At 56.4% G+C, this 18250-nt stretch overlaps 2 protein-coding genes across 7 annotated transcripts in view; both read left to right on the top strand.

The window, feature by feature from the left end:
* The first annotated feature begins 1 nt into the window (after window position 1).
* On the top strand, window positions 2-12156 carry VARS (valyl-tRNA synthetase). The gene is made up of 30 exons (XM_004695140.1): window positions 2-224; window positions 479-888; window positions 2083-2217; window positions 2313-2451; window positions 2642-2766; window positions 2852-2936; window positions 3177-3277; window positions 3439-3566; window positions 5450-5614; window positions 5817-5898; window positions 6346-6465; window positions 6546-6654; window positions 6740-6834; window positions 7076-7166; window positions 7436-7560; window positions 7640-7743; window positions 7823-7981; window positions 8070-8160; window positions 8268-8373; window positions 8458-8528; window positions 8610-8735; window positions 9077-9181; window positions 9260-9328; window positions 9411-9489; window positions 9605-9732; window positions 10079-10234; window positions 10401-10607; window positions 10682-10793; window positions 10915-11240; window positions 12014-12156. The coding sequence occupies exons 2-30, from the start codon at window positions 502-504 to the stop codon at window positions 12080-12082; spliced, it is 3795 nt and encodes a 1264-aa protein (XP_004695197.1). The 5' UTR covers window positions 2-224; window positions 479-501; the 3' UTR covers window positions 12083-12156.
* Window positions 12157-12290: 134 nt separating this feature from the next.
* The window catches only part of VWA7 (von Willebrand factor A domain containing 7), a 16861-nt gene continuing 10901 nt past the window's right edge, over window positions 12291-18250 (top strand). Inside the window, exons 1-8 of one of the 6 annotated variants that reach the window (XR_001146198.1) lie at window positions 12291-12564; window positions 12853-13101; window positions 13411-13692; window positions 14587-14683; window positions 15330-15440; window positions 15854-16049; window positions 16129-16298; window positions 17766-17878. Coding sequence is in view for 5 of the 6 variants with exons in the window: in XM_012734404.1 (XP_012589858.1) it covers window positions 12868-13101; window positions 13411-13692; window positions 14587-14683; window positions 15330-15440; window positions 15854-16049; window positions 16129-16298; window positions 17766-17878 (1203 nt within the window). In the remaining variant the exon portion in view is untranslated. Of the gene's footprint in view, window positions 12565-12852; window positions 13102-13410; window positions 13693-14586; window positions 14684-15329; window positions 15441-15853; window positions 16050-16128; window positions 16299-17765; window positions 17879-18250 lie in introns of those variants that run through there. The other 5 variants (XM_012734404.1, XM_012734402.1, XM_012734401.1 and 2 more) reach the window with 5 other exon arrangements.

The raw sequence follows: 18250 nt of genomic DNA, 5'->3' as shown, positions 1-18250 counted from the left end.
AGCCCGCGATAGGACCCGCCGGCCCGGAAACGCTCGCTGTCACAAAGGGGGGAGCACGTGGGCTCCGACGGCCGGGGCGGCGGTCGCTGGGGTCGAGGGTCGCCGGGAGGACCGCCCACCACCCCACCTACCCGACTCCACGCCCGGGCCAGCCGGCCGGTCCAGCTTTGGCCGGCGCCCGGCTGTGAGGTGGATGCTTGGCTCAGTCTGAACACCTCCCTCCAGTACGTACATGAGGCCCGAACGCCGAGGGGTTCTCCCCTAGTCTCCCGCCTTCCCGAGAACCCGCGATCTTGGGGTACCTCCCACTGCCACTGTGCCTCCTAGAGCCGCCTCCTCGGCTTTTGAGGCCCAACCATATTGGCAGTCCTGGAGGGTCGGGGGAGCCTGCAGCTCCTGCGGGAGGGGAGCCTCACTGGCTACTCAGCTAGAACCCACCGGGGCCCCTGAGTCTTCCCCTGTCTCTCTTTCTCCTTAGGTTTCTTTCAATCTAGCACAACCATGTCCATCCTCTACGTCTCTCCTCACCCAGATGCCTTTCCCAGCCTCCGAGCCCTCATAGCTGCGCGCTATGGGGAGGCCGGAGAGGGTCCCGGTTGGGGGGGAGCCCACCCCCGCATCTGTCTCCAGCCGCCCCCGACTAGCAGGACTCCGTTTCCCCCACCCCGCCTGCCGGCCCTAGAGCAGGGACCCGGGGGGCTCTGGGTGTGGGGAGCCACGGCTGTGGCCCAGCTGCTGTGGCCAGCAGGCTTGGGGGGCCCAGGAGGTAGCCGGGCAGCCGTCCTCGTCCAACAGTGGGTCAGTTACGCGGACACGGAGCTAATACCAGCTGCCTGCGGGGCAACGCTGCCAGCTTTGGGACCCCGAAGCTCCTCCCAGGACCCCCAGGTGAGTCGGGGCAAGAGAACCCCAGAGGGGGGAGATTTAGGAGAATGAAGCAAGGGTCGGACAGGATGATGTGTGTGTGTGTGTCCACTGCAGGAATAGAATGATCAAATTACAGATTGCCACCTGCTATGGTGACCCTGGGCAAACTCAAACTCTGAGCCTTGGTCTTCCTCTATGAAACTCTTCCTTCTCATGTTGAGGGACATTGTAGAGATTAAAAGATTTGTTTAGAGCACAAGGTTCCCGACTTTTTAATGTCTCAATGAAAGTTTTTGAGTCTGAAAACTGTTGAAGATAGAGGTTGCTGTAAATTGTAGGAACGGACTTGGGCCAGAAGAGATGAGTCCTGTAGGACAGAAGAGATAATTGCTGCGAGGGCCTGAAGGAGAAATGAAATGAGGAAGGGAAGTAAGGGGAAAGGAGACATAACTTTGCAGGTTGTAATTGTAAGTCCTTCCAGGAGACTGCCTCAGGGTCCCCATAGCACCCCTGCTTGTAGGGCATTGAGCCTCTCATGGGTACTTAAGAAATAATCTTGAATGAATGGATGAAATGAATGTGAGGTGGATACTGGCTTGCTCCCTCATATCCTGATCACCCCATTTAACATAAAGGTCCAGATTGGAATTCCCTGTCTCATTTTGACTTACTATTCTTTATCACAATCAAGGAGAAAAATAGGGCAATGAGTTATGTATTTGTACATCTATTGTCTGCCCACTAGAATATACAACCCATCAGGTCAGGCTCTGTCTGTTCATTCCTCTATGGACTCCTTAAAGTGTCTGGCATGTTGTAGGTTTTTTTTTTTTTTTTTTTAAGGTAACATTAAGGTAACATTTACAACACTTTGGGCTCCAGGTGTACAGTTTCTCACCTCAGCACCTGTACATATCACATCACACCTGCCACCAAATACTCATCCACCCATCTTTACCAGCCAATCAACCAGTAAATATTTGTTGAAACTATTACCATGTTGCCTTATACAATCTTTACTCCAACTTTCTGTGCTTGATATATTGCTTCTGACACATAAGACTCAGCAGGAATTTATTGAATGAGTGAGAAGTATTTTTATTATGTCATTTCAGTGATGACGAAACAAGCATTTGAGGGGGGATTTGTGGGAGTGGAAGAATGGATCGGACTGTGGGATTGGTGAACCTCTTCTCATACCCTTCTTCTTGCTAGGCTGCTCTGGGTGCCCTGGGTCGGGCCTTGAGCCCCTTGGAAGAGTGGCTGCGGCTGCACACCTACCTGGCCGGGGAGGCCCCCACCCTGGCTGACCTGGCGGCCGTCACAGCCTTGCTGTTGCCTTTCCGATATGTGAGTCTCTGGGGTCTGGGGAAGAATGAGTGCAACTCCCTTCAAATCTCACTCTAAGGTGACTAAGGATAGTTTGTTCCTTTCCTCTGTTCTAGGTCCTGGACCCCTCTGCCCGCCGCATCTGGGGTAATGTGACTCGCTGGTTTATCACGTGTGTCCAGCAGCCAGAATTCCGGGCTGTGCTGGGAGAGGTGGTTCTCTGTTCTGGCTCCAGGACGCTCTTTCAGCAGCCAGGTGAGGAGGCTCTGGGGACTTCTGTGTAGCTCACTTCCTTTTTTCTCTTAGAGACAGCAGAATCACTAGGGCAAGGTTTGCAGGAGCGTGAAGTGTGGGGCTCGGAATGGGGGAGCCTTGGCAGCTGAGATAGCTATATTCACCGAGGGTCTCCATCAGGCTAAGTCAGCCTTTCTTTATCTCTCTCTAGGTCCTGAGATCCCTGCACCCCAAAAGACAGCTGCTCAGCTGAAGAAAGAGGCAAAGAAACGAGAGAAACTAGAGAAATTCCAACAGAAACAGAAGATCCAGCAGCAGCAGCCACCTCCCGGAGAGGTAATGGGCCAGGTGGAACTGGGTGGGTGGCTGGTATCATGTAGGCTACTGACTTCTGGGCCTGTGTCTTTTCCTTTCTCAACAGAAGAAACCAAAACCAGAGAAGAAGGACAAATGGGATCCTGGGGTCATTACCTATGACCTCCCAACCCCACCTGGGGAAAAGAAAGGTATTGGAGAGAGAAGGGGACCCCACCCTTCTCCACCCTCCTCAGCTGCTCCTTCCAAGTTTTCCCCCAGTCACTCTGTCCTTGCTCTCCCCACTTTGTTTGGAGAGGACTTGTAGAGCCCTTCATCCTCCCAGTGCCTGTCCTGAGCTGTGAGCTGCCAAGGCCCAGGTCCTCCTTTGCCCCCACCCTCTTCCCAGCTGCGCCCAGCCTCAGCACTGCCCCCTCCTTCTTTCTCCCCAGATGTCAGTGGCACCATGCCTGACTCCTATAGTCCTCAGTATGTGGAGGCTGCCTGGTACCCTTGGTGGGAGCAGCAGGGATTCTTCAAGCCAGAGTATGGGGTGAGTAGGCACTGCCACCCAGCCCTGGGATGCTTGGGGGCGGGGAGGCGCGTAGGGGCCAGGGAAACAGCAACGCCAAAGAACACTTTGCCCAGGAGTGGGCTGGACCTGGGAGAGGTGACGCGCAGCCTTAGCATGCGCCCATCCTTCCTCTCCGTCAGCGTTCCAGTGTGTCAGCACCAAACCCCCGGGGCATCTTCATGATGTGCATCCCACCCCCCAACGTGACCGGCTCCCTGCACCTGGGCCACGCACTCACCAACGCCATCCAGGACTCCCTGACCAGATGGTGAGCTCCTGCCCCTCCTCCAGCTGTTCCCTGCTGCCCCTCTGGCTCCCCCATCCTGTCTCCCTTTTCTCTCCAGTCTGGGGCCCATCCTCCAGCCTCTTCCTCCCAAGTCTGCCCCCAGCTCTGCTTCCTGGTGCTGCTACACCTCTCTCCCAGATGGGTCACCCCCCCACCCCTCCCATCTGATCACTCAGGAAAGGATTTATAAATATCGATATTTTATTGATTTTTTTTTTAATTTTTTTATTACAAAGTTTATTTTACATCATTTTGCACATTTTTTTTTTCCATCTCGATTGTAATCCCCGTGGGTTTCCCATCACCAGATCACCCCTGTGCCACCACCCTAGTCCCGTGCATTTCCCTTCCTTCCCCCCCCCTCCCCGTTTTTGATCCCATTCCCCACTCCACCCCACAGAATGTCTCTGGTCTATGGTTGTTCATTATTTTTGTTATTTTCTCTTTTCTCGCCTGGTCCATTATACTCCTGCTATGAGTGAAACCATCCGGTATTTTTCTTTCTCTTTCTGGCTTATCTCACTAAGCATGATTTTTTCCAGCTCCATCCAAGTTGCTGCAAAAGACATGTGTTTCTCTTTTTTGGTTGCTGAGTAATATTCCATTGTATATATGTACCACATCTTTCTAATCCAGTCATCTACTTTTGGGCATTTGGGTTGCTTCCATGTTTTTCCAATTGTAAATAAAGCAGCTTTATTGATTTTTTTTTTCGACAGTCACAAGAGGTCCGTTTTAGTGAAACAATATTCTTAGCTTATATACAGGCAACATTTTAGAGCTCATAAACGAAGTTCACATCCGTGTGGCTCCTAAGCAGCATTTCCAAGCGGCCATTATCTGCGAGAGAAAGGAGCTGCCACAGTCCCTGTCCCCAGGAGAGCAGAGCACTGTGGGCATGAACAGACCTATACGTGATGAATCTGATGCAGCCCCATGAGTCATTGAAAGTAGCGAATGGACACGGTGTTGTGTCTCTGCAGTCACGCCCTCTCCTGCTTAGCCCAGCAATTCTGAGAGGTCTTTAAAAAGGTTCTTTCAAGTTTAATGCTCTAAGTGCCCATCAGCGTCGTGCTGCAACGTAAGTGGCACCCTCTGGACAGAGTCGGTACACGAAGACCCAGTGTCTTACTCTCTGATTCACTTCCTGACCAATTCTCTGAAACATTACTGACTTCCAGTCATTTCCTTTGGAGTAGTCTGTACTGCTTTTTAACTTTGGAGGTTTTGTTGTTTGCTTTATATTTTTATCTATTCAGTTTATCACATTGTTTTGGCTTTATCTTTTGCCTCTTTAAAGGCTTCTGCCTCAGTTAGAAACATTTTATTTTTATCTTTTATTTTTTAATAAATAAAATAGAAAATAACTCATTTTCTAATATCTTTCTCACAGGTTTTTTTTTTTTTTTAACGTGCTGAGTTCTTCAGCTGACTAGAGTGTATCTGTGATTATTGGGAACTTGGGAAATATTTCACTAATTAGATAGCTGTTCCAGCAAAGTATTGAGTGGTTTGTCCTTTCCCCACTGATGGGAAATACTCTTTGGTAAGGATTAAAGTGACACGGCTCTATTTCCGGTCACTCTTTGTTCCCTTCGTCTGTAACTTAGCCCTTTGTGCCAGTGCAGTAGCTTATCATTTCACTAGTCAGAACTTTCTCATATGTTTTGCTATCTCCCCTCCGCTCTTTTACCAACTTGTCCTGCGGGTTCTTGGACCCCTTCGCTCCCTGACAAATTTCGAATCGGCAAGGGCGCCCTCTGTTGCCGGGTTCTCTGAGGTCCTTCGTAGAAGCCAGCCCCTCCATCCTTCCATGCCCCACTCCACTGGCCTTTCACCTCCCGTTCTGCATGTTCCTCCCACAGGCACCGCATGCGCGGGGAGACCACCCTGTGGAACCCCGGCTGTGACCACGCGGGCATTGCCACCCAAGTGGTGGTGGAGAAGAAACTCTGGCGTGAGAAGGGCCTGAACCGGCACCAGCTGGGTCGCGAGGCCTTTCTCCAGGAGGTCTGGAAGTGGAAAGAGGAGTGAGTGTGCCGTAGCCCTGTAGGCCTCACCCCCCCTTCCCTGCCCCTGCCCAGATTAGACCTCCAAGAGGCTGAGGATCAGCCTGATGGCTCTGGGGCCCAGGTCAATGTCAGCGCATGCGTGAGACCCACCCTGCCCATCAGCATGTTGTCCGCCAGGACAGGCCTAAGTGCTGAACCAGGCCTGTTGGTCCATTTCCAGGAAAGGTGACCGCATTTACCACCAGCTAAAGAAACTCGGCAGCTCCTTGGACTGGAATCGAGCCTGTTTCACCATGGATCCAGTGAGTACAGGGTCTTGGCTAGGGTGGGAAAAGGGGGCCCCAGAATAGGGTACCCACAGAAGAGAACACTATGCTTTGGCCCTGCACTAGGGCCACTTGGAAACTGCTCTAAGGGCTCAGCTGCAAATGTCACTCCACCGTGTTCCCCATCACCCACTTTGGGAACTCAGATTCCTCCAGGATGCACATAGTGGGGCCTCCCCTCCCTGAGCCTGGATATCCCAGGTCTCTGACCCAGCACCTGTCCTCAGGCCTCAGCTGAGTGGCTTCCTGCCATCTCCAGCTTTCCTTGCCTGTTTTAGTTTCCATAGTCCCCTCGCCCGCTCTCCCTGACAGCCTGCAAAGGGTCTGTGCTGGGACAGGCCAGGTCTCACTGCTCTGCTGCTGTGGAGTATGCCTAGGCCCCTAAGCCCTGGACCCATCTCTAACTCCCCGGTTGCACCCTAGAAACTGTCAGCAGCTGTGACAGAGGCCTTTGTGCGGCTCCACGAGGAAGGCGTCATCTACCGCAGCACCCGCCTGGTCAACTGGTCCTGTACCCTCAACTCCGCCATCTCTGACATCGAGGTGTGCAGCTCTACAACCCAAACTCCCAGCCCTATCCTCAGCCCAAGCCTGGGGCCACTTTCTTAATACCTGTCTCACAGGTAGATAAGAAGGAGTTGGCAGGTCGCACCCTGCTCTCTGTGCCTGGCTACAAGGAGAAGGTGGAGTTCGGAGTCATCGTGTCCTTTGCCTACAAGGTCCAAGGCTCAGGTAGCAGCCAGGAGCACCAGCGTGCTGGGCCAGGGTCAGGTGGGGGCTGGAGAGGGGCCCACACTCAGACCACCTGGCTCCCCAGACAGCGACGAGGAGGTGGTGGTGGCAACAACTCGGATTGAGACAATGCTGGGAGACGTGGCTGTAGCTGTGCACCCCAAAGATTCCAGATACCAGGTGTGGTGAGGGGGCTGCATGCAGTGGGGGGAAGAAGGCTGACTGAGGAGGGGCTCCTCTGTGTACAGGTGGTGTGGGCACTGAGCCCCTGGGCTGCGAGAAGAAAATTGGATTAGAAACCTAAACTTTGGGTGCCTTTCTGGCCCTGAAGATAGAGTGTGGGTGTCAGGACTCAGGACCCCCGTGGAGGCAGTTGGGCGCAGCCCTGCCTTGCATTTTTGGTGCCTCCCTTTGCCTCTAGCACCTGAAGGGGAAGAGTGTCACCCACCCTTTCCTGTCCCGGAGCCTGCCCATCGTCTTTGACGACTTCGTGGACATGGAGTTTGGCACAGGTGAGCTAGGGACTGTTCAGTGGGGACAGGAAGGACCCCAAGAGGCACACCTGGCCGAATTCCCAGTTCTACTGGTTTTCTCCTGTATAGACACAAGGTATATATGTAATCGTTAAGCTTATTTGTGTTATTTTCTCTTGTCATAAAGAGAAAGATACACTTCACCTGAACAAGCAGAGCGTGGCAGCTTCTCAGGGGGCTGTTTGAAGGAAGGCATGTGGGGACTTTCACTGAGTCCTTGGTGTCCCCGCTACCCTGTGTGTCTGCAGGTGCGGTGAAGATCACCCCTGCACACGACCAGAACGACTATGAGGTCGGCCAGCGGCACGGACTGGAGGCCATCAGCATCATCGACTCCCACGGGGCCCTCGTCAACGTGCCTCCGCCCTTCCTGGTGAGACCTGGGGCCTGGGGGAGGCCTGGAGGCCGCAGGGTGCCTGGGTGTGGCCATGACAAGGCCTGTCCCCCCCCAGGGCATGCCCAGGTTTGAGGCCAGGAAGGCAGTCCTGGCGGCGCTGAAAGAACGGGGGCTGTTTCGTGGCATTGAGGACAACCCCATGGTGGTGCCGCTTTGCAAGTGAGGGCCGGGGCCGAGGAGGGGCGGGGCGGGGCTCGTGGGGTGCCCACCAACTGACCTGCCACCCCCGTGCACCCAGCCGCTCCAAGGACGTGGTGGAGCCTCTGCTGCGGCCACAGTGGTACGTACGCTGTGGGGAGATGGCCCAGGCCGCCAGCGCTGCTGTGACCCGGGGCGACCTGCGCATCCTGCCTGAGACCCACCAGCGGACGTGGCATGCCTGGATGGACAACATCAGGTGGGGCAGGCGCCCGGGGCGGGGCTGAGCTGGGCACAGGCCGAGCCCCCTTCGCCCTGCCTGCTACCCCTTTCCTCTCGCTGTGCAGGGACTGGTGCATCTCCCGGCAGCTGTGGTGGGGCCACCGCATCCCTGCCTACTTCATCTCTGTCAACGACCCAGCCGTACCCCCAGGGGAGGTGAGAGTGGGCTGGAACTGGCCTGACTGGAGGGGCTGTGGGCTTGTTGCATTCTTGCTAGGGGAGGCCTTGGTGCCACCACAGGTAATCGTGCCCCACCCCCGCAGGACCCCGATGGGCGTTACTGGGTCAGTGGGCGCAGTGAGGCCGAGGCCCGAGCGAAGGCAGCCAGGGAGTTTGGAGTGTCCCCCGACAAGATCAGCCTCCAGCAAGGCAAGGAGAGGCCTTGGGAGGGGTGGGGAGAGACGGGCTCTGATTCTTCTCCCGGCTCTGACCTCTGTCCTTTGGCCTCTTCAGATGAAGATGTATTGGACACTTGGTTCTCCTCTGGCCTCTTCCCCTTCTCCATCCTGGGCTGGCCCAGCCAGGTATGTCTCTAGGGCCAGTCCTGGTGGGTGGGGTCTCGGAGTGGGTGCTCGGCTCCCTGTCACACCTTGCTCTGCCCCCAGTCAGAAGATCTGAGCGTGTTCTACCCGGGAACGCTGCTGGAGACGGGCCATGACATCCTCTTCTTCTGGGTGGCCAGGATGGTCATGCTCGGCCTGAAGCTCACTGGCAGACTGCCCTTCAGAGAGGTGAAGCCTGCAAGACCCTCCACGGTTCCTCCTTACCCACCTCCCGCGCCACCACTCAGGCTCAGCTTGGGTGGCACCCAGGGCAGAGCCATGGCCAGCTGTGGGTGGGCTGGTCCAGGGGCTTGTGGGGCCTGAAAGCCAACCTGGACTCCACGCAGTGAACCTATGCCCTAGATCCGGATGGAGGGGCCCCTTGGGCACATAAAGGCAGTGGATGGGCTGACTGGGACTCTGAGGGGCCAGAGGTCTGGAGTGACACCCCACATGTGAGGGCCTTGGGGGCAACTGAGGTATAGGCCAGAAGACCCACTTTAGAGCCTCTCCCTTCCCTTACCTCGAAGGTGTACCTCCATGCCATCGTGCGAGATGCCCACGGCCGGAAGATGAGCAAGTCTCTAGGCAATGTCATCGACCCCCTGGATGTTATCTATGGTGTCTCCCTGCAGGTGGGGTTGGGCCCTGGGCCAGGCGGGGAGGGCTGGGGGCGGTGGCCAGGCCCCTGACCACTCCCACCTCCCCCTCAGGGCCTCCACGACCAGTTACTGAACAGCAACCTGGATCCCAGTGAGGTGGAAAAGGCTAAAGAAGGGCAGGTACGGAGGGTGGACCCCGACTGGACTGTGGCAGAAGGAGGCGGTCTGGGCTGGCTCAGCACAGCCCCTCTGACTCCCGCAGAAGGCAGACTTCCCGGCGGGGATTCCTGAGTGTGGCACTGACGCTCTGCGGTTTGGACTGTGCGCGTACACGTCCCAGGGTATGGTCCCCTAACTTCTCAGCCATGTCCTCCTTCCTCTCCCGAGACCTGCCCTGCTCTCTGCCCTGGCCATGGGTGGGAGGGAGGACTCACACTCCTCACCCACCCTAAACAGGTCGTGACATCAATCTGGATGTGAACCGGATTTTGGGGTACCGCCACTTCTGCAACAAGCTCTGGAACGCCACCAAGTTTGCCCTCCGTGGCCTGGGGAAGGATTTCGTACCCTCACCCACCTCTGAGGTGAGGGCCTGGTAGGCAGCGAGGTGGACAGCGCCTCATACGCTGCACCCCTGCCATTCAGGCATCACACACATGCTGTGTCAGGATTGTGGCCATGGAGTCAGGAAGCCCAGGCCTGGCCCCAGGGAACCTGCATGGAGCTGGGGACACATGGTTACAGGGAAAGATGAGGGCTGTGGGGATCCTCTCCCGAGGTGCTAGGGGGCCTCCCCCAGATGCTGCCATCTAGTGGCAGTTTTGAACCCATCAAGCTCCTAGACTGCCGATTTGCCCATGATTCCTGCCCCCTTGGGGTTCTGGCTCCCTTGAGGTAGCCCCTGGTTGACATACCCCTTCTCCCCGCAAGCCTGGAGGCCAGGAGAGCCTAGTGGACCGCTGGATCCGCAGCCGGCTGGCTGAGGCTGTGAGGCTCAGCAACCAAGGCTTCCAGGCCTACGATTTCCCCGCAGTCACCACCGCCCAGTACAGCTTCTGGCTCTACGAGCTCTGTGATGTCTACCTGGTGAGAAGCAGCCACGGTGGGGGGGTAAAAGGGGGTGCGGCAGGGCCCGGGGTGTCACTTCCCCAGAGGCTGGCGGCGAGACCTGAGCCAATCTGTCCTCACAGGTGTAGTGAGGGCTGGGCTAAACCTTCCCCAGCCCTGAGCCTGGTCCCTGCCTGTTCCCTAGGAGTGCCTAAAACCCGTGCTGAATGGCGTGGACCCGGCGGCGATCGAGTGCGCCCGCCAGACCCTCTACACCTGCTTGGACGTCGGCCTGCGGCTGCTTTCCCCCTTCATGCCCTTCGTGACCGAGGAGCTCTTCCAGAGGTTGCCCCGGCGGACACCACAGGCTCCCCCTAGCCTCTGTGTTACCCCCTACCCGGAGCCTTCGGAGGTATGGGGTATGACCTGCAGGAGGGCTTCTCCAGCCTGCTCCCCAGCCCTCCTCACCCCTCCTCCACTCCACAGTGCTCCTGGAAGGACCCTGAGGCAGAAGCCGCCATGGAGCTGGCCCTGAGCATCGCCCGAGTCGTGCGCTCCCTGCGCGCCGACTATAACCTCACCCGGATCCGGCCCGACTGTGAGCCTCAGACCACCCCCCCCTTCCCACCCTGCCTGAGCCTTGCCGGTGCGGCTGCCTCCTCTCCTGTTTTGCCTCATCTCCTTAGCGTCAGGCCTCATGTTTCTCCTTCCCCTGGCAGGCTTCCTGGAAGTGGCAGATGAGGCCACGGGTGCGCAGGCATCGGCAGTGTCGGGCTACGTGCAGGCGCTGGCCAGCGCGGGTGTGGTGGCTGTCCTGGCCCTGGGGGCTCCCGCACCACAGGGATGCGCCGTGGCCCTGGCCTCTGATCGCTGCTCCGTCCACCTGCAGCTGCAGGGGCTGGTGGACCCTGCCCGAGAGCTGGGCAAACTGCAGGCCAAGCGCAGTGAGGCGCAGCGGCAGGCCCAGCGTCTGCGGGAGCGCCGAGCTGCCTCTGGCTACCCTGTGAAGGTGCCCCCGGAAGTCCAGAAGGCGGACGAAGCCAAGGTGTGTGGTGTGGGTGGGCTTCCCTTCCCCACTGCCCACACCACCTGCTCCCTCTACACGGAATCCCAGTCCTGCACTGGGCTGTCCAGTCCATGCACGCCAGGCCCCTGAGTGCTGAGACCACACCAGTGCTATGTTGGTGGGGCCTTGTAATCCCTCGTCCTACACACAAGGCGCAGCCAGGGGGACGCCACCACCCAGAGCCACACAGCAAGTTGACAGTGGGGGCACCCCTGGAACCGGGTGTCCTGCACCCTAGACAGGCCCCGGCCCACCCCATGTCCTGAAAATGCCCACGGGCCTTGGGCATTTGGGGCCACAAAGTTAGGGAGCCAGTGGACTCTGGGATCTCAGGAAGGGGCAGTCGGGCAAAGTCCATGGCTGCAGAAAGAACCAGGATTGGAGGCTGAGTCACAGAGCCTCAGGCGGGCAGTATCGCTGCCACTTTACAGATGAAGCCACGGGCCTGCCTGGGAGCCTGGTTCCCGAGCGCAGTGCCTAGAGCCGGCAGGGGGTGGGCCTACACTCAGGCCTCTGTCCTGGGGACTGAGCACTCAGAAAAGGCAAGACCCGAGAGACCAGTGCTGGAAGAGAAGGGGGCTGCTGATGGGGAGACCAGTGAGAATTAGGGGGCAGGCCAGCCAGGCACACACACGCCCCAGACTACTCTGTAATCCCGCCAGTCCTGCCACCTCTAACCCCTCTGCCGCTGTGCATGGTGGAGGGTCTCCTCCCTTGACCCAGGTCTTCACCCCACATCCCTTCTTCTCCAGCTCCAACAGACAGAAGCAGAACTCAGGAAAGTGGATGAGGCCATCGCCCTATTTCAGAAGATGCTGTGATCACCCAACTCCAACCCTCATAACCCCCCGGGACCACCAGGGGGATGGCAGCAATAAAATATTTTGCCACAAAACCATCCTGTGTGTGATCTTGTCCATGTGTGTGCGCATGTGCGCAGTGGAGGGGGAGCGCAGAGGGCCTGGATTCCTCAGGGCTGCAGATGAGGCACAAGGCGCTGGGTCCTGGTGGGCAGAGGTGTGGCTGGCTGGCTGGCAGGGAGCCAGGCCTGAGTCATGCTGCTCGCTCCCTCCCTCCAGCTCTTCACTCACCTCTGCACTGCACTCGCGGGAGGCTGCCTGCTGCAGGCAGTTGCTGCTGGCCTTGGACAAGCATGAGCAGAGGGGCGAGCGGTTTCCGGCCCCACCTACACGGACGCCAGGCCTCCCTCCCTGCCGGACAGTCCTGCTTGGGTTAATTATAACTCTGACCTAAGTGCCCTGTGACGCCACACCCTGGCCCTGCTGGGAGACCCAGGCACCAGGTAGGGAAGAGGCCTGGGAAACTGACTTCCGGCGCATGGTGGGTGTCATTCTGGGTGCATGGAAGGGGCTTCTGTGGGAGGGTCCGCAGCTGGCTCCTGCAGGTGTCTGTTCACACGGCCTAATGGGGCCCTCAGCTTGTCTGAGTAACACAGAGAAGGGCAGGGAAGTGGCTGAGGCAGACGAGGTGCTTGAGGCAAAAATGGGGCCAAAGCAGGTGCCCATGGAGACAGGCAGGCAGCCCTGGAAGGCTGCTGCCTCCTGTGGCATGAGAACCTTCCATTCCCCAGGTCCATGTCTTAGCTATGCACCCCACAAACGTTCCTGTATGCCACCTGGGCCCCTCAGTGCTGCTGCTGTTGCAGCTGTTGCTGCCCCCCGCATCTGCCTTCTTCCCCAACATCTGGAGCCTTCTCGCTGCACCTGGCTCTGTTACCCACCAGGACCTGACCGAGGAGGCAGCACTCAATGTCACCCTGCAGCTCTTCCTGGAACATCCGCCCCCAGGCCGGCCACCCCTTCGCCTGGAGGACTTCCTGGTGAGAGGCCTGGGTCCTGTCACACCCAGGCCAGACTCCCTCTTTCCCTGAGAGTTCTGTTTGCCAAGAAAAGGGATATATCTCCCTGTCTCCACCTTCCCACCTTTAAACCCTTGCAGCAAAGACACCTGGGGTTCCGGTCCTGAAATCAGGAGTGCCCCTCTTTAGAAGAGCACAGGAACTCACCTCCCTGTGGGGTCCAGTAGCCTGATTCCTGGCAATCCTTGATTGCCAGTTGCTGAGGGAACTAGGCAAGGCCCCAATCTGGGGGGCTTCCCTGGAACCCCTGTCCCCTCCCACTCTCGCCAGGGCCGTACCCTCCTTGCCGACGATCTCTTTGCTGCCTACTTTGGACCTGGGTCTCCTTCCCGGAGGTTTCGAGCAGCCTTAGGCCAGGTGTCTCGTGCCAATGCGGCCCAGGACTTCCTGCCCACTTCCAGGAACGATCCTGATCTCCACTTCGATGCCGAGCGGCTGGGCCCGGGGCGCACGCGCCTGGTGGGGGCGCTGCGGGAGACTGTGGCCGCTGCCAGAGCCCTTGACTACACCGTGGCCCGCCAGCGCCTGGGGGCTGCTCTTCACGCCTTACAGGTGAGAACAGCTTGGGGGATGGCTGGAGGGGTGTTGGCTTCCAGTTCCTGTCTGGTGCATAGTGTCTCCTAATTCCTGCCCCGCCCCCAACCGCACATACACCCCTCTAGAAGGGATGGGGTGCTTTCCAATGCCCTCAGACTTCCTCCAAGTTTCCTATCTACAAATTGGCCACGCTCCTGTGAGAACAGGGCAGACACTTTAGCAGGAGAGATGCTAGGGGGAGCGGAAGGCACCGAGGTCACAAGGGCTTTGGCTTGAGGGTGGGACCTGGAAAAACACCCAGAGCGCACCTACCACCTACTTCGGTAAATCTGATCTGGGCAGGGAGCTGACCCACATGCAGTGCAGCAGCCCTTTCCTGTCTCCACCCTGCTCCCCTCAGCAGTGTTTCAGTCAGTCTACCTGTTGTCTCCCCACTCTGTCTCTGCTGAATCCTCACACCTCCCCCAGTTCTTCTATGCATAAATAATCCTTAAAAAAAAAAAACCCCTGGTGGTGCAAAGGGTTAAGTCTCAGCACTATGGAGCTCAGCCACTGTAGCACAATCCATCCTGGGCGAGGGACCCGCTTGGTGCAGCAGACCTCTCCTGTGGACTTTGCCCACTGTTCCCTGAGCAGGGCATTTCAGTCTACCTGCCTGTTCTGCTCCCCACTCTGACTCTGGTGAATCCTCTCACCACCCCCTCACCTCTGGCCTACACCCCAGCTCTTTTATGCATACATAAACAGAAAAACTTTTTTAAAAAATCTGTTCTGGGCAATGGAGAAGGCAGTGAAGGGGACAGGGTAGAAATAGTGGGGAGGAGACTCACAGTGGGGAGCTTGGAATAAAGGGTTCTGCTGGAGAAAAAGCCGCCACACCATGGCGCTGTTCTCTCCTTCTCGGAGCAGGATTTCTATAGTCACAGCAACTGGGTGGAACTGGGGCAGCAGCAGCCACACCCTCACCTCCTCTGGCCAAGGATGGAGCTCCAGAGCCTGGCACAAGGTAGAACTGGGGGAGCCCACAGCACCACGTCCTCTCAGCCTCCCCTGCCACCATGTCGCAGCCTGAGGTCACATGGGATGTAATGATGTTGCTTCATCTGTGGGTTGACCTCTGCAGTCCCCAATCTGACCAAAGGCCAGGTCAGTTAGGTGGCTCCCCCTAACCACCACCCACCCCTCCCCCTTCCCCTACAGCCCCTTCCCTCCCCTCCTCTCTCTTTCTCCTACTCCCCCAAACCCCTCAAAGGGGAGGACTTGCTGGTCTGCAGAACCTACCATTCACATGGCTCCCACCCCCACTGGGTCCCACAGGCCTTCTCTCATGGCCCCTCAGTCTTCCAACCCAGCTGTGACCTAGAAGCCGCCTCCTGGTCATTGCAAGTCCACTTTCCAGCCACGGTTCATGAGCACTTGATCCCTGTAGGACTGGTCCCCAAGCCAGGGTCTTCTAGCACAGTCCAGCCCAGGTGCTCAGTCTTATCATCAGCTCATAAACTCCAGGTTTTCATTCAGAAAGCCGAGAAGGGGGACTTGTGGGCTTCTACCTCATCCCAGCAGGGAGGAAGAGCCCAGGAAGTTTGGGTGAACAGGATGAAAGGTCTGGGCAGTAGAATCATGGGTTCCAGACCCCTACGCTCTCTTCACAGTGGACGATGCTACTTGCTCCGACTGCAAGGAGTTAAGCTGCCCTGGGAATTTGCTGGGCTTCCCACTCCTCACCTCTGGCTACTTCGGAACTCATCCCCCCAAGCCTCCAGGTACCAGGCAGAAAAGCCCCCAAAGTACAGGGAGAAAGTCAGGTCCATCTCCCCCACCCTCTCACTGGGGATCTGTCATGTAGTCCCTTGCCCAACCCCTCAAGGCATCATTTCCTCAGGGGGAGAGGGTGTTGGGAAGTGGGAAGGGTGGGAGGGAGGCCCTGGGAGGGCCTGTGATCACTGGCTGGGGAGCAGCTTCTTTCTCTATCGCCTGAGGCAGTTTCTGGGGACTGACAGGGTCAGGGAGTCCTGTAGTGCCTAACCCCTCCATACTTTCTCTCCTCGAGATGCCATCGTTTCCTGCTGAGTCATTGCTGAGGAGCGAGTGGGCAGACCAGGTCAGAAAGGGCCTCCATTTCTTAGGAGACAGTGGAGTTTTTACCTCCACCTCTCAATCCCTTTCCCTACCCCAGGAAAATGTAGCCACGGGGGTCATTTTGACCAGAGCAGCTCCCAGCCACCACGGGGAGGCATCAACAAGGACAGCACAGCCCCAGGCTTCTCCCCCCACCACATGCTGCACCTCCAGGCTGCACAGCTGGCCCTTCTGGCCTCCATTCAGGCCCTCAGCCTCCTGCAAAACCGCCTGGGAGACAAGGGTTTCTCCAGGTAAGTGACCTCCTAGGCAGCTTCCTGGGAGGGCTGGGGGCAAACATGCAGACCCCTCAATGTGTCTGGCCTGCTCCAGGCTGCTGGACATCACCCCAGCCTCTGGCCTGAGCTTTGTTCTGGACACCACGGGCAGCATGGGGGAGGAGATCAACGCCGCCAAAATCCAGGCTCGACGCATTGTGGACCAGCGGCGCGGCAGCCCCATGGAGCCCAGTCACTACATCCTGGTGCCTTTCCATGACCCAGGTAACCAGGACGTGGCCGGGACAGCAGGGGGCAGGAAAATCCAGGGCCAAGGATAAACACTGGTGGGCCTTCCTGTGCTCCGGGTGAGCCTTACTGGTGTCCATGTGCATGTGAGAAGCACCAGCCACTTCCACTGTTTCTGAAATGATAACACGCTCCATAATTAATTGCGTGGGACCCAGAAGAGGAGGTCTGTGCACACCGTGGAATTCTCTTCAGCCATAAGGAAAGATGTAGTGCAGCCACTTTCAATAAAATGGAAGGTGTTTGAGAGAATGATGTGTAGTAAAGCAAGTCACCATTTATATAGCAGATGATAAGATAACACAAAATATGTACAAAAACTAGCGGACATTCCAAACAAGGGGATGGAGTGGGGGGAGAAGCATGGTCATGACCTTACTTAGGCAGGTGCCTTTGCTTTCTTAAACCTTCATAATAATAAGTTGTTTTCAGTTCTGTCCATTTCCTATAGACTGAGGTTGGGTGACCATGGGTTGTTGGTAGATCCAGGAGACTTTGAAGTATCTGAGACTCTTACGTACACTGTAACCTTTCCCCAATCAAGTGGAAGTCAGATGACCTGGCCTGGGTCCACCTAGATGTACTCTAGGTCCTTAGGCTGGTTATCTAAATTTTGTTTTTTTAAGGTTTATTTATTTATGCACACAAGAACTGGGGTACAGGCCAGAGGTGCTGGGGTGAGAGGATTCACCAGAGACAGAGTACGGAGCAGAACAGGCAGAATGGCAGAATGACAAATTATAATTCTTAGGGGAGCAGTGGGTGGGCCAGGAGAGGTCTGCTGCCCCATGTGGGTCAGCTCCCTGGCTAGGGATGGAACTCGTGCTGCAGTGGCTGCAACAGCTTCACAATGCTGAAGCTTTAATCCGTTGCACCACCAGGGAGGGCCCTGAGTTATCTCAACTTTTCTTCGCTTCAGTGTCAATATCCATCCAGTGGGTCTGCACTTGTCTTATCCTGCCAGTGTGCCAGGGTTGACATGATGATCAAATGAAATACTTACTAGATTAAGAATCCCCCAAAGGCAAGACGTGTCATTTGTCTGCATAAATAAATTTCATGATAGCTGACAGTTATTAAGGGCTTAGTACATGTTTAATGAAGGTATCAATAAGTGAATAATGAAGAAGTTTGAATTTATTATGTGTCAAGCATTACTCTGATTTACAGAATCAATTTATTTAGTCCTCTCAATAGCTCTCTGAGATAAATACTATTTTTCTGGCTTTGCTGCTGACGAAATAGGCCTTATTTGTTTTTTATACTTATATATGTACTACAGGACCTGCTGCCGTTTTGTTAAGGAAATGAGGCTCATTTTCCTACCAAAGGTCGCTAGCCTCTGCCCTGCCCATATAAGGGAGTATTGTTGTTACTGACTGAGGGTGGTCAGGATTAGGGAGAACCTTTCCTCACTGATTTCAACTTCCTTTCCCTCCCCAGGGTTTGGCCCTGTCTTTTCAACCAGTGACCCTGACAGCTTCTGGCAACAACTCAATGAGATCCACGCCTTGGGGGGCGGAGATGAGCCAGAGATGTGCCTTTCAGCCGTGGAGGTCTGCCACCCGCTTCCATACCCTTCTTCTCACCTTCCTTTCCAGACCCCAGTATGATGGGTAGTTAGTACCTCTGAAGCCCCCCCTTCCCCTGCCTTTAGAACCTAGTTCATTTTTTTTTAATGATTTCTTTATGCATACAGAACTGGGGTACAAACCAGAGGTGCAAGGGGGGTGAGAGGCTTCACCTGTGACAGAGTGGGGAGCAGAACAGGCTGATCAATGAAGTACACTGCTGAGGGAGCAGCGGGTGGATCAGGAGAGGTCTGCCAGGCCATGTGTGTCACCTCCGCAGCTGGGGATCGAACTTGCACTGAAGCAGCTTCGGCCAGCTTGCAGTGCTGCGTCCTAACCCCTTGTGCCACCACAAGG

Source organism: Condylura cristata, unplaced genomic scaffold, assembly GCF_000260355.1.
Source record: "Condylura cristata isolate star-nosed mole 26May11 unplaced genomic scaffold, ConCri1.0 scaffold00055, whole genome shotgun sequence".
NCBI classification, from domain to species: domain Eukaryota; kingdom Metazoa; phylum Chordata; class Mammalia; order Eulipotyphla; family Talpidae; genus Condylura; species Condylura cristata.
The sequence above is the reverse complement of the archived record's forward strand: the minus strand, read 5'-3'. Positions and strand labels throughout refer to the sequence as shown.